This window comes from Hemicordylus capensis, chromosome 5, assembly GCF_027244095.1.
Source record: "Hemicordylus capensis ecotype Gifberg chromosome 5, rHemCap1.1.pri, whole genome shotgun sequence".
Classification (NCBI taxonomy): Eukaryota; Metazoa; Chordata; class Lepidosauria; order Squamata; family Cordylidae; genus Hemicordylus; species Hemicordylus capensis.
Window position 1 is genome coordinate 197775432 of NC_069661.1, and position 16070 is coordinate 197791501.

Sequence of the window (16070 nt, forward strand, 5' to 3'; positions counted from 1 at the left end):
AATTATAGAAAGTAGATAGATGAGGAAATACATAAAAAATGAGGAAATGCATACACAATGAAACATAAGTTTATTGTCTCCTGGGGCATAGCCCCCATTGCACAAGGGGGGATGAGTGCCCCTAGGCTGCCATGGTCGGGGGAGGGGCACCACAGCACTCCCCATCTATCCCCCAGGGCATCTCCCCTCCCACACCCCTCCTTGCCCCTCCCCTCCAACACCCAACTGGTGAACCAAGAACTTGCTGGATGGCAGCACGAGGCACACCCGTCTCCTGAGTCCTGGCCTAGCTCCCAGTGAGGCAGAGAAAGGAATCCCCAGCCAGTCAGCACTTGAATGAAGCTCTGACAGCACTTGAATGAAGCTCTGATTGGGAGAAGGACCTCTCTTCCTGGTAGTAGCCACAGCCCTTGTGTCAACATTAGATGCAAGGGGTGTGGCCACTATCAGGTGTGGGGCCGAGCCCCACTCCCTATTCTCCCCCGTCAGCACTAACTGGGGAGAAGAGGGAGTGGAGCTGAGCAGCCCTCCTCCTGATACTGGCAATGTCATTTGCGTCTTACATTGGCACAGGAATATGTGCTAACATGCACGGGACCCCTGCTAACTGGGGAAAGAGGCACCTTTTAATGTGGTGCTTCTCTTTATTGAGCAGAGGGAGAGTAACTGGCCCTATCCACCCCCCAGCACAGTACCTCCAGTGACTCTAATGTCTTGGATACAAATATTTTAAAAATCAGTTCTATTCTTAATTTAAAGTCCATATTTGTCTTGGGGTGTTCAACAAATGTCACCATGTTTTGCAGAGCATTGTCTGTCTCTCTTTAATAAGTCCTCTGTATGTGGCAACTTAAGTACAGTATAGCTCAAATGTGGTTCCATATGTAGGTTTCTAAAGTGGCACAGATGTTTTGTGAGCCAGTGTTGTGTCAAAATGTTTAAATCCCTTGATCCACATACATCCAACATCAGTGCTTGAATGTGCTGTATGAATATTTTGTATTTTTTGTATGAATGCTTCTAAGCACGTCTCGCATTAATTAATGAGTTAAAGGCTGCTAGTTTTAAGGTATATGGGGTCCCTAAACATGTTCAGGAAATGCATATGGCCTATGTAAGAGGGTTTTCTGTTGTCTTACATTTTCGTAACAAGCAGCAATACTTCCAAGCCTTAATATTTTAAGGCTTTGCTCCAAAAAATAAATAAATGACATGCTTTCAGGTTGCCACAAATATTTTAAGCTATAAAAATTGTTTTATTTCAAAAAACAAGGAGAGAGAGAGTGTGTGTGTGTGTAGGAAGATGAATTAATTGAGCTGAATCTTTCAAGATGAGCTCTCATATTTCTGCTTTTAACCGTAATTTGTTTGTATTTAACAGAAAATGAAGCTGTTTCGAAAGGAAATACTCCTGTGTACTCAGCTATATTCACATGGTTAGAAGTTGCTATCCATTGAGTACTTTGAAGTTTATACTGAGAAATCCAACATTCAGCTTTCTGTGTGTATTGTGTTTGTCTCTCTCTGTGTGTTTGTGTGTGTATATCAGCTTATATGCATACAGACAGCAAAAACACACGCACACATTGACCTACTCCTGTGTTGAAAGCCTTGTTTCTCAATATAAACTTCAAAATATTTGCTGCATAAGTCTTTATCCATATGATCACAGCTGTTGATGTCAGCCTGAGACAGAGGCACACTACAAACCGAAAGTGCTATCTAAATAATCATCACATATATTTCTAGAAATGCATTTTAATACTGCTTGACATTCAGTGATCAGTAATGGAATTTCTGGTAGCCCAAACTAAGATAACTTTCAGTAGGAGTTAATTTTAGTAGGTGATCTGTTGCAATTTAGTCTTTCTGATATCACAAGAAATATATTTGGTCCTGTATTTATTATATGTCTTAAAATAGGTTTCTCTATCTAGCAGGGCAATCCCCCCAAAAAAAACAAGTTGGTGAGAGGTGCTTGCATTCTTTTATTGTCAAAAGACCAAATCACAAAACAACAGGAATAAATGAGGGCTCCAAAAATCCTCACATTCACTGGGTTCTTTTGATGGTACTGGCTGTCAAGAATCCCAAGACCCAAGAAGACACGAGGAGAAGTGGAAAGGTTATATTCAATCAAAGCAGATTTATTTTCTTACCAATATTCAGATGGATCACAGCATACAGCATGCAGCAAGACTACTTTTCTCACACAAAGCCATCGCAATACTCACAGCCTTGAGACACTTCCTCCTTTCCTCCTCCTGTGGTGTCCCTGAGCCACCCTCCCTGAGGGAGAGAGCTCGGTCCGACCTGCATCTACTGGTCCCCCCACCCACTCCAGATCAGGGTCCTAAGTACCCTCACCCTATCTCACCCACGCATCTAACAGTGATTGGATAGAGCAGGGGTCCTGACCATCCATTACCCCCCCCCCCGGTAACCTGTTCCCCCCCTGACATATAATACTATTGGTCAAAGGTGGCCTGTGCATAAGGGAACCGAAAGTTACAGACTCTGGGCAGCACCAAACTTTCCAAGCGTGAAGTTTGTGGTTAGCATACTCTTACTTTTTAGACTATGCTTTTCAGCGAAAAATGAGGAAGTTTGCCTGAGTTGACAGGCTGGGTCTCTAAGATTAGATGAGAGAGAACGTGGGCAAAAAACTTTCTTGAACAGTGGGCGAAAAATTACTCACTATGCACTCTGTATAAGCTCTGGGACTCCACCGAGGTCTAATTTTGAGCACAATGTGGGGGATCTGGGACTTTACCTATATGACAGCATTGCTCATGGGTTCATGCGAAGATCAAAGCCAAACAGACTCATGTCAAGCATTTACCTAATCCAATATGGCTAACCTATTAACCTATGCGCTTATTCAATATAAAATAAAATCTTACAACGTCCACCAAGTTGTACAGGTGGCTCTGGAAGTCATTCACTGTCTTATGCCACTTGAGCAGATGGCAAGTGGAGGAAACTTTGTAGCACAGGAGGAATCATGTATACCTGGTTACTTCAGAGACTTTTCAGACATTATTGATAGAAAGCAGATGTTCGCCTTTGCCCTGCCTTTTGCATCAAATTGCACACAAGAAGGTGTGCTCACTTCTGAAGAAACCAATTTTCTGTAAAAACAACACTTTAGGCTCCTTTTTAGGATGGCAACGGAGAATGGTAGTAGAGCAGCCATAGGTGCATTTGGAGGAAGCATCCTTCCTCTCTGCTTATCAGAGTTCTGACTTCTTTATGGGACTTAGATGGTTTTAGTAGGGCTTGTGGAAGAACTGTGTTTGGAAGCTCTGGGGCATTCTTCCTTAATGGTTATTTTGGATCTCTCAGTGTCTTTTAGAAGGGTGAGCTACACAATTTGTAATATCTGTCAGGGTTGGTACTGCTCTTCTTTTTATTTTCTTTTTTGGCAGAACTCACTTAACAATGGACTCCATGGCCATTTTTCTGTGGGATTTCTCAAGGCTCCATTTTATTGCTGATCCTGTTTAATAGCTCTATGAAGCCACTGGGAGAGATCATCCCGAGGTTTGGAGCTGGAGTTACCGATACACAGATAGCACCCAGCTTTATAACTGGATAACAAGAAATCCAGGAATAGCTGTCTTGGATCTAAATGAGTTTCTGGAAGCTTTCTCTATAGGGTGCCAAGGTTTAGTCACTGACAGCCAGACTAAATTATTCATGAGTTGTCCCATTTAAATTAATGGAACAAGGTAGTCATGACTAACTTGTCCCATTAATTTCAATAGGCTACTCATGAGTAATTTATTCTGGCTGTCAATCCCTGATCCCAAAGATTTGGGCCCAATAATCTTAATGAAACCTTGCTAGTCTTCTTTAGCATTTTGTATTTGCATTTGATTGTTTTTATATTTGTTATATCATTTCTTTTAAGTTGCCTTGAGCTACAGAGAGGAGAGATATACATTTTTCAAATAAATGAATGTGATAAGTTGTTACATTACATCACATTACCTTCATTTTGTTTTCATTTGCTTTATTAATATTCCATTTCCTCTACTGATCTTCCATTCTCCCCTGTAGGAGAAGCCTACATGAGACTCAGTAGATTGCCCGAAGCAGAACACTGGTACGTGGAATCGCTTCGCTCCAAAACAGACCACATCCCAGCTCATCTCACATATGGGAAACTCCTGGCTTTAACAGTGAGTAAACCATCAGAAGCATAACAGTCATTTCTGTGCTTATTTTTTTGTGCTGTTTGTCAACATTCTGACAATTGGTCTATAGCAATCTCTCCTGGGGAACGACAGGCAACAGTAAATGTTGAAGTTATCTGGGTAGCTAGAAAAGAAATCCTTAATGTTGCATGTATGTTTCATATTGAAAAGTTAAATAAATAAGCTATTTATTTACCTGGTAAATATTCACCTGGTTGTGGAATGGAAGGCAGTGGTTGCTGAATTATGTACTCCTACTTTTCCTACCATCAAATCTTCCCCATCCCTCACGATGCCTGCTTATCAAACTTTGCCCTACCCTATCCCTATGATCCAAACCTGGGCATAGCTTCCAGGCCATTAATAGGATGAGTTAAGGAGCTCTGCTTCCACAGCACAGAAATGTGTTCAGGATAGCCAGAAGATGAGATGATGGTCTCCATTACTGATTCCATTATTACATCTCCTGAACCTGCTTCTGGTTTGGGCGGAATATCTTTCAGTCCCTCTTCTGAAATCTTGAAAATACCTTTAGGAAGGAGCTATATTCTTCCCCATCCTCATGAGGACCCTGTTCGTGGTACCTACGCTACTTGTTATTGGGGAAGGGTTTCACTCTGCTGTAATTTGTCTCCAATGGAGGCACTTTGCTTTCCTCCATATGACTGAATGACAGCCATTCATTTATGGGAGAAAGAAGAGGCATTCAGTCAAGGGCACAACTCAGATAGGGGCTCAGCCCACACTTACAATCCCAGTGTCTGTTGCAGAAACATATTGGAAACTAGGGTTTCAATTGGATAGCCACTTATGATCTTCAAGGAAACTATGCTTATGTAAACCATGCTTTTGCCTAGATTGGATATGCAAACTAGAGCTTGCACAAACAAGTGAGGGAGATGAAAGGAAAAGGGAGAGGAAGCATGCAAGCTTAAGACTCAGGCATGAGTACGCAAATGAAAAACAAAACAAAACATTTTGGCTTTTGGCAAGATTTACCCTAAGGCTTTGGCAGATCTGGGAAGGGCAACTGAGTGGCTTTAATGCCTAGGCAAGGAATGTAGGTATGTGGTGGAAAGATTATGGATGCTTGGTTTGGAAGTCTCAGGAAGGCTTAAGAGTGGCTATATGAGAAGTCCATTTTGGGATGTTGGGGAGCCCTGTGCAGACTCCTATGGGGATTGGATATGATGGCCAGGCTTCCTTCCTTTACCTGATTCTTGACACCCCAAAATGGCTAGCTTCAGTGATGAACACTGATTCTTTCCTGCACACACTCTCTCTCTCTCTCTCTCTCACACACACACACACACACACACACATATGCACAGGTCAAGCCAGGCATCTCTGTAAGGGTGCCCAGGGAGTATACAGACAGTCTCATTTCTGGACCCATAACACTTGGGTGCATTTTTCCAGAAAGTATAAACAAAACCTACCAGTTAAGACATATGAGTAGTGGCCCAACTAGTGAACAACTGGCAAGTGCCAATTCTGGGCTTAAACCTCTGTTTTCATTTTATTTATTTTCCAAAAACCGTGTAGGTACATTGTCCTATGATTGGGCAGAGCTAAACTTTACATTTCATAAACTAATCTGGATGAACTGCGTAAGGGCAAATGCTTTTATCATCTAGCCACCTGTTTAATCAAGTCAGTCGCCTAGCAGAATGGGAGGTTGTACGAGGACCCTTTTATGACTTTGATAATTAAAGTTTCTTTTCTGAAGGGAAACATTTTTATTAAAAACAAAAGATGTTTAACATTACGGCTTTCCTGTTTCGAAGACCAAATTAATTGTTTTTGTCAAAAATGACAGGACCAGGTGCAGCCTTGAGTTTGTACAGTAGTTAATTACAATTTGATCAAAGCTTTTGGTCAGAAACAGTCAGCAATCCTATGAATGTAATTCTGTATGAAAGTAGAGGTTGAATTTCTCATCGTTTTGGCTAGATTTCTGGCTGGGCATTCAACTCAAAATTCATTTTTATCTGCTTTGATATGTGTGCTATGCATTTAGCAAGTAACACCAGGTTCAAATTTTCAAAAGTATATATTCCAGCTTCATCATCTGTCTTTACAGTACGTTACTATCTAGCTGTAACACACAGTTATAATCTTCATAGCCTGTGGCCTGTGTGTCATGTGAAAGCAAATGGATGAGCTGTGCTGATGTCACAGCAGACTTTGACATGGAGACAGGGAGAGCTGGCAAAAGACATGGTCTTTATGATTTTTGAAGGACATCTTGATGGTACTCATTAATTGAGTGAGTTCAGAACCTTCTGATGCAAAACAGAAGTGCGCTCCCTAGTGAAATAAGAGCCTCCCCATCTCTGACATCTTTAAAAAAGTCTCTAAAGACGCATTTCTTCACCCAGACTTTTAACTGATATTGTTTTGATTGTTTTAATGTTGTTTTTAGAATATTGTTTTAAAATTTTAAATTGTGTTTTAAATTTCTTGCTTTTAAATTTTTTGTTTTTGTTTTTAATTAATGTTTTACTTTTAATCTTGTTGTAAACCGCCCAGAGATGTAAGTTTTGGGCGGTGTAAAAATATGATAGATAGATAGATAGATAGATAGATAGATAGATAGATAGATAGATAGAATGACTCGACAGATACTACCTACTTGTGAGTGAGTTCAGAACCTAATTGAGTGAGTTCAGAACCTTCTGATGGAAAACAATTGGACAGATACTTCCTGCTTCTGATCCATGATATCTATTTTCATTATAGGCAAAAGAAAGAAGTTGGGGGTGGGGAACCAACTCAGTGAGATATTCCATTTCTGAAAACATATGAAAACATTTGTTTTGATTTGGAATACTAAACAATTTGTTCCATTTATTATTATTATTTATTAGTTAACATATTTTTATACCACCCAAAACTCATGTCTCTGGGCGGTTTACAATTTGTTCAGCACTTAGAATCCCCTATCACTGCTCATTTTTGTTCATGCATAATCTTCTTTGGTGCAAAATGACGAATGAACAGAAAGAATCCACTCTCATTTCCTACCAGAGAATCTACTCTCAGAACACCTCAGACACTGAAGACAACAAAACCCAGTACCCCGTGGGCTTGTGGTTTGGGGGGTGGTTGGCATCCTATGTGCACTACACCACAACCCACTCTAGAACACCCTGGTACCCCCCACGTGGAGTTATGAGGTTGCTGAAATCCTTATTATTCCCTATGGAGGAAAGCTTAAAGATGCACAAACTTGGGAAAAAAGTTAAAAATCACCCCTTTCACCAATTTCTTTGAAATCTGTGTGGTAGTAGGCACCCATTGGGGCACTACCACCTGACCCCCTCTTCTGCCCCCGGAACCCCGTTTATGCCCCTAATCTGCCAAAAAGACATGCCAACTTCAAAAAAAAAAAGTTAGAAATCATCCCTTAACCCAATTCCTTTGAAATCTGGGTGGTAACCTCCTTCCACCCATTGGGCACTACCACCCACCACAACCTGCTCTGGGCCACCCTGGTGCCCCCCACGTGGAGTCATACGGTTGCTGAAATCCCCATTATACCCTATGGGGGAAAGCTTAAAGACTTTAAAAAATGTTAAAAATCACTCCTTTGCCCAATTTCTTTGAAATCTGGGTGGTAGCTTCCTTGCACCCATTGGGCACTACCACCCACCACAACCCACTCTGGGCCACCCTTGTGCCCCCCCACATGGAGTTATAAGGTTGCTGAAATCCCCATTATTCCCTAAAAGCTTAAAGACGTGCCAACTTCAAAAAATTGTTAAAACCACCCCTTTGCCCAATTGTTTTGAAATTTGGTTGGTAGCTTCCACCCATTGGGCACTACCACCCACCCCACTCTTTTGCTCCGGAAACCCATTTTTTCGCCCCAAATTACTTCAGATTTAGAAAATTTGGGTACCAATCGAATCTGGGGTGATGGCGGGGGGAGATTCAGACCCAAGTTGGGGGTGATTTGGTTTGGGTACAAATTGAATCAAAAAAATAAATTTGTGCACATTCTCTAGCATGAGGAAACAACAGCTTAGGGGGAAAAATAGGTAACTCAATAATGGGGAAGCTTGAAGACAATTGCTTCAGATGCAAAGCACAGATCTTGACCTTACTTATGTTTTTGTTTTAGGCACTTCTTTTCTCTCTCTTTGTCTCCACACATCTTTGGATTTGTTTTACTATCATTCTTAGCAAAACTAATTATCAAACGCATTAGCATCTCTGCGGCAAATGAAAGCATTTCCAAATTTTAGTTATTTCTCAAACTGGCATCTGTCAACTTTGCTTCTTTTAAAATTAGCCACATGGCATAAAATTACTTTCTTGTTTATATTTGCATGCATTTTACCATCCAATTACAGCATATTTGTCTGCTTGCCAAAATTTTGTAACTCTAATTCTGAAACAGAAGGCACTTTCTGTTTTTAAAATAAATACTTTCTGATACCATTCAGTGACCATGCAACATGGTTTATTTCTTGGTGGCATGTTGGCAACAGGAAAAGTTGCAATTAGCACCTTTTAGACACATACATTTTAAGTTTGTTATTAGCAATGAGGAAGGCAAACACAGGGGTGGCAGTGTTGGTTTTTTTAATAAAACGAGTCTTCATTTTATGTTATAACCATATAATCAAGCACAAACCAGTCACTGTCATTATTTTATCAAGTCACTAATTTATATACCAAGCAACTGGAGAGAGAGAGAGAGAGAGAGGCGAGTGTCACGATCAGTGAGTCTTGCCTGACTGGGGTTAGCAGGGAGAGTGGGCTTTGCCCGCTCTCCCCGCAGACCAGCAAGCTGTGGCCACCCACACGACTGCCGGCTCCTTCACAGAGCCGGCAGGGGCTGTGGGGATCAGGGGCCGCGTGGCCCCGGGAAGTTCCAAGATACCTCATGCTAGTGCGTGGGGCATCCTGGAGAGACACCCAGGACTGAGAGTCTTGTTTCAGCCTCCCGGCGGGGGTCTCCTCATGTATTGCCACAGCACAGAGCTGCGCCATGGCAATACACGATCAGAAAGATGAGGTTAATAGAGCGCTTGCGCCATTAACCTTGGCTAAGGGGAGGGGTACTTTGGGAGGCTTGCTGCCAGGAACCGCGCAGGTCCCGTGGCAGCAAACGATCAGCAAAAAGCCAGCTAGGCTCCCTTAGCCCACTTTTTGCCGATCGTGAGATTATTGAATATTCAATAATCTCATTGAATATTCATTGAATATTCAGTGCTCAAACTGTGGCTTTTTGAAGTGCTCCTGAGGACACATATTAGTTGTAGTAAGAATTGGTGCAATACAGGAGAATCCAGTTATGAGAGGCATTAGGACAATGGGAATTGGGGGATTAGGTTCATGAGGCAGCAAAAAATGGGATAAAAGGTTTGAAAGTGAGGAAAATTGGGGGGAAGTGCCCTACTGTTCTCTATGTATCCCAAGTTGTCCAGCAATGCCCCACAAAAGTCCAAAATCGTGGTGCGCCCCCCCCATGAAAAATAGCTTTTAAAAACCTTTTTCACAAAAATGAGCCACAAAATGGCTACTGTTCTCAAAGTGGTAGGTGGAAATGACCTCTGAGGTCATTTACCCCCAGCCCCTAGCCACTGATACACGAGTCTTAACCCTTTAATTGCTGAATGTTTTCACATATACCAAGTTCGGGTGGCAGTTACCCGACCGTGGATATGCGGAACTGTGGATGCTGAGTCTGCGATTAGCAGGGCTTGCCTGTAATTGTTTTATGTAATTTGTATTTGTCATGACTTAATTGGTTTAACAGTGCCACTGAGCCATTGATTTTTCACGAAAGTTATTATAAAATAGCAACATTACTCCTTTGTTTAGGACTGCTTCATACTACATTTAAGAAACTTATGATATTTTTAAATGCAAAATGTGAACCAAATGTGTGTATAAATTGTATCCTCAAGGTACTCATCAGGGAGCCAGGATTCACTGTTGATTCTTTTGAGTATACACTTTTATGAAACAGCTCTTATTTCAACGTCTACTACCACCACTATGAATACTTTATATACTGCTTTTCCACAAAAAGTGCTCAAAGCAGTTTACATAGAAAAATGAATAATAAATTTAAAAAATGGTTCCCTATCTCAAAAGAGCTCACAGTTTAAATGGAAATACAAGGTAGACACCAGCACCAGCTACTGGATGAAAGCTGTGCTGAGTGACAGTGGCTCTCTTCCTGCTCAGTATGAGAATCATCACTTTAAAAGATGCATCTTTGCTCTGCACATCTTACACAAATGCAGCGATATTGGTTCCAAGACTATCACATTAGCCTTGTAGATAAATGATTATAGTAATGAGCGCTGGACAACACAGCATCAAGCAGCTAAGGATTTCATTTCCAGATGAGGTAATTTCACTGAGCAGAAGATGAAATTCCTTTAGAGGTTCCTCTCGGTAGATGAGTAATTTAAAGAGTTGATCTCTCTGAAGCCTCATTTCTGTTTTGGTGTTGTACACTTTAAAAACTTCCATCGTGTATCTAGCTGGCACAGTTGAGACTACCCCACATACCTTGTTTAATGGAAGGAGGAAGTCTTAATGTTTTTTTAATGGGAAACCCTCGTGTATGAAATTATTTTGATTGAGAGACCAAGCTAATTGTTACCTGGCAGTGCTTGTGAACCTCTGCAAGTGCATTATTCAGAGTTGCTTGACTGCATTAATTTCTCCCAATCGTATTAGCTTCTTAGCATTCTAAATTCGACAGTAGCTTAAACTATTCCAGCTGCCTCACCTGAACACAGAGAATTTTACCAGCTGCCAGAGAATACTGGTGTTAATGGAAGAACTAGGAAGTCCACTAATAGTGAGAGACTTATTAATGCAGATTTCCTCTTTTCCTGTAGATTGTATAGCAATTTTTCAGCATTTTAATCAAAGCAAAATGTAATTCTTTTTTAATAAGTCACATTTTATTGATAAATGAATTACTTTTTTCAGTTATTACATGGATTCCATTATTTCAAAAGTAGTTTCAATTAGAGAGCTCAGTGGTATATATCTAGCATTGTGTAATGGATTAGCCAAAGGCCACTAGTATATTCTTTCATGCTCCTTTGTTCCCTGAGTGGTGAGAAGTGCCAGGGGCGATGCTTCAGGATTTTGTTTCCTTTGAATAAGGGAATACTAAAGTCCTATGGGTTGTCTGTAATATTTGCCTTATCTACAAAAGCACAAGTGGAACATAATGGAAGCCAACAGGCACTCCTATATCAAATCCCCAGAAAGCACCTCCTAAAGCTACCTGTTCAGTTCTGGGGAACTCCACCTAGTAGTATCTCTGTATCTTCCCCTTTCTGTCCATTTTCACTGACAGCCACAGGCTGTCTCACACAACTGCTAAGCACTAGCCTCAGGCCCCACCCCACTCCTGCAGCTTTGTTTCCCATTTGGGAAACTTCCATAGCCATTAAAAGATTCTTTAGCAAATCCACGGCACCCATTAGGGAACACTTTAGGCAAAACCACAGCAATAGACACATTCACTGTAATGAGACAGCCAAACTCACGTCATTACGGAGGGTAGATGGTCTTTTTTGGACCTGGTTTCCCTAGGAGTTCAAGTTGCTGAGAGGGACACTTTTTGCACCATTACAAGGAAGGAAAAGGGTAGGAAAGGATACACTTTAAAATTATGATTGCAAGAGTTGTGCCAACATCATTAATGCTAGGATAATAGCCCTTGGCTCTGGCAAGTGCCTGGAGTTTTGTGCTTCTGGGCACCTGGGCTGGAATGGGTCCTTTTACACTGCTATAAGGAATTTGATTAAAGTGAAATGGCTAGATCTGAGCCAGAGTAGGGTAACTGAAAAAAGAGTGAGCAGCCTAGCTGACACCAATCTTATGTTTTAGTAAGTTGAGGTAGGCCTGCTATAGTAAGACATTCATTTATCAAGGCTTAAATTAATGACAAATCCCTTTGCTGACTCTTCATAAAATTCATGTTTTTATTTTATTTATTTATTTTCATATTTATATCCTGCTCTTCCTCCAAGTTGCTCAGAGCAGTGTACATGGTTTTTTTTTATCCTCACAACAACCCGGTGAAGTAGGTTAGGCTGAGAGATACGTGACTGTTCCAGAGTCACCCAGTGAGTTTCATGGTTAAATGGGGATTCAAACTTGTGTCTTCCTGGTCTTATTCCAACAGTCTAACCACTACACTATGCTAGCATAGTGGTTGGAATAGTTAGAATGTTCCAATATAAGCAAGCTAAAGGGGTGCACCACTGTGGTCCATGGGAACACTGGCCCAGGTAAACACCTCAGCTGGACCTAACTACCTAGAAGCATGTAGGGCCCACATAACATTACTCACTATTTATGTGGTGAGGGGTGTGCATGCTTCTCAACCCTACAACATGGGTAACCTAAAAGTCCTGGCTGTGTGTAAATTGAGCCTTAATCTATAATATTTCCCTCACCCCACACCATCCATTCTATCACAAACATCTAGCTAGTAAAAGCCATATTCATATATCAGTAACAAATTGGTAGCCTATAGTGGAAACACAGTTTATATTTTATTATTAATTTAGAAATAATTCTTTTAAATGCACAGAAAATAGCAATAGTCAGTCAGCCTCAGAAACATGGAAAAAAGTGAAGTTGCATGCAATACAACAGCATTGCATATTACAGTACAGTGTAATATCTGAGCCATTTTAACAGTCACATCAATTTTTGTCTTAAATTGAGAAAAGATTTCTCCATTTGCCACCCTCCAGTGTTCTAGTCCTTCCTTGTATTAAATTCTTGAAGTGGAGTAGATATAAAAGTCAGCTGTTCTCCTGTAAATCTGACTGCTGTGGCTTATGTATGCTGTTGTTAAACTCTTAGCAAGAAAAGGAGAATTGATATTATCTAGTTTAAAAAGTTATTACCTGACAGAAGATATAAGTTTGATAAATGCCAAACGTTAGCAGTGAATAACCTTATTCTGTCAAATGATTTTATTTTTATGCCACCTGATAGATAATCAAAAGGGGCGGGGGGAGCTTGTACAATATATGTTCTTACTAGGGAGTTGAACATAACAGATGCCAAAAAACCAATTCAGAGGGGTTTTTTTCATTAAACTGGAACCTAAATGTCTTGGTTGCCAGAATCTGACCCAGAACCAAACTCCTAAAATATAAAAGTGGTAAATGGTTCAATAATTAGGCACTCAGGAGATCCTTCTGAGGTGAGAGTTCATCTCTCCTCCAGCTGCATTTGGAAAAACTAAGGTTGTTCACACTAGAGGTGTGCATGCATCATTTTTCTCAAATCGATACACTAGCAAATCAAATCACACACACACAAAAAAGAATTGATTTGTTGAACTAACTGGCCATAGCCAGCCGGTTTGACAAATCAAATTGGAATTTCGCAAAATAAATAAATAAATCACAAATTGCCCCATAGGGAATAATGGGGAACTTGAATCACCCCATTGTTCCCCATGGTTAGGTCCTAGGAGCAACAAAGCAGATTGGGTGGTAGGGCATGACTCTGCCTACCTACCTAACACCCAACCCAGAAAGCTATCGGGTAATCGAGTGATTTTTAATGAATAATGAATGAATTTTAATGATTTTTAAAATTTTATCTGGGTCAGTAGGTCAAGGGTCAGGACACAAATTGACCCTGCTCAGCTTCCTTTGTGATGTTGGCAGCATTGTCGGTGACCATGAACCCGCTGTGAAAGTTTGGCTGCCTGGTCAGCCATTCCTCCACTTGGTAATTCATGACCGTCAACAGCTCAGCTGCCTTGTCTATATCCTCATTGCAAGGTTCCAGTATTTTCCCTTTCACTACCTTGGAGAGTTTCAACTCTCCTAAACTACACAAATGCATTAAGTCATTCAGCACCCCTAGAGGCTGGCAAGAAAAAGCATGATTCTCTCTAGGTTAAATTCCAGTTCTCACAGTGTGTCTCATAGAAAGGCACCTGTCTTTATGCAGAAAACTTCCATCACACCTGATTGTGTGCTAGAATACTGAAAAAGCCCACTGTCCAACTAGTACTGTTGTACCAACTGTAACATACCTGGAGCACAAAGGGGCTGGCCTTATGGGAAATACCTCCCTTGTCCCATATCTCTCAACCTCAAGCACTCAGAAGCAGAGAGCAGTGAGCTGAGCTAAATGTATCAGGATCAGGAGACATCCCTTTGAGTACACGCAAGTGCAACCCACCCATATACTGGAAGCCCAAGAATCTGCAGCTTCTTAATGATTCCTATTGAGGATGCAGAGAGGAATGGAGGAAGCCTCTATTCCAAAGCAGAGACCTTGCAGAAGCTGGCTGGAGATACCAAGGGGTCAGGTCTTTGTACTTCTTCAAAGGACAGCAGGCAGTGGGGTAAAACATATGCCTTCCAGCCCAGCTTGGCCCTACTCCAGTGGTATTCTATGGAGAAATTGATTCAGAACAATGTAGAATAAAGATAAATGACTGAACATGGAAGTGCATAGATTAAATAACATAACAGAAGAGAATTGCACGAGTTCTGTGTTTGTGCAAGCCTAAATTATCATTCAGTGAAATTCAGATTATATTTATTCAGTTATAGATTCTTATGTTCTTATATTACCCTCATTTTGCAGTGACACTGTGTACAAATAATCCATCGGTCTCTTCTTTTTGTTTTGTTAAGGGTCGTAAGAGTGAAGCAGAAAAATATTTCTTGAAGGCAATTCAACTGGATCCTACCAAGGGAAACTGTTACATGCATTATGGTAAGTTTTCAGTAGATATTGTTTCCTCACATATTCCAGTGTGTCATTACTCTCCTGAGTGATCAAGGATTTTAAAATTGCTACTGTCAGCATATCATTATAAAGGGAAAATTAACATGCCAGGTAAAATTACTTATCCTTCCAATGTGTAAATGACAGCAAAATTAGAAAGGCATTTTTTCTTTGTAAATTGTATGCACTTTACATCAAAATTGTTGGCTTTTTCAATTGTAAGGCAGGAAAATTAATATTTTTAAAGTGGCGAAAGATTCACAGACCTTTTTGTTGTTTTGTTATTTTGTTGTTTTGTTATTTTGTTAATGGGGATTTTGAGCTAGTGAGATTAGCCCTACTCGATACTGGGTAGGCAAATCAATATTATCCCATGGTAAATATTAGGCACATAGGAAGCTGCCATATACCAAGTCAGACCATTGGTCCATCTAGAACAATATTGAGTACACTGATTAGCAGTGGCTTCTCCAGAGTTGCAGGCAGGAGTCTCTCTGAGCCCTATCTTGGAGATGTCAGGGAGGGAACTTGAAACCTTCTGCATGCAAGCGTTGCAGGCACTCTTCCCAGAGTGGCCCCATTCCTTAAGGGAAATACCTTGCAGTGCTCACATGTAGTCTCCCATTCAAATGCAACCAGGGCAAACCCTGCTTAGCAAAGAGGACAAGTCATGCTTGCTACCACAATACTGGCCCAAGACTGTCAAGATTCTGTTTGCAAGTATTTTTAAATTATAAGTCTAGACTTTCTCCATAATGCAAGTAACTAGTTTGGCCCTAATCCACAAATCAGTGAGGTCTCCTTCCACCCTTGGAAGGAGATGTTTTGCACTGTCAGCTTTGGCAGAGGTGACCACCAGTGTGGAGAGAAAGAAGTCAGGCCTGGATTAAGTGGTGGGACTCCTTGAGCATAGCATTAGACATATAGCCTAATGCTTATGCCTAGTTATTTTTTATTATATTTTATTTTTTACATTTTATATCCCGCTCTTCCTCCAAGGAGCTCAGAGCAGTGTACAGGTGAGACTCGGAAAATTAGAATATTGTGCAAAAGTCCATTAATTTCAGTAATGCAAATTAAAAGGTGAAACTGATATATGAGACAGACGCATTA

General features: G+C 40.8%; 1 protein-coding gene across 5 annotated transcripts in view; it reads left to right on the forward strand.

Moving 5' to 3' along the window:
* The window catches only part of TMTC2 (transmembrane O-mannosyltransferase targeting cadherins 2), a 272678-nt gene that overhangs the window by 220327 nt on the left and 36281 nt on the right, over nt 1-16070 (forward strand). For all 5 annotated transcript variants that reach the window (XM_053257837.1, XM_053257838.1, XM_053257841.1 and 2 more), the window contains 2 exons: nt 4063-4184; nt 14864-14945. In XM_053257837.1, the coding sequence (XP_053113812.1) occupies nt 4063-4184; nt 14864-14945 (204 nt within the window). The remainder of the gene's footprint in view (nt 1-4062; nt 4185-14863; nt 14946-16070) is intronic.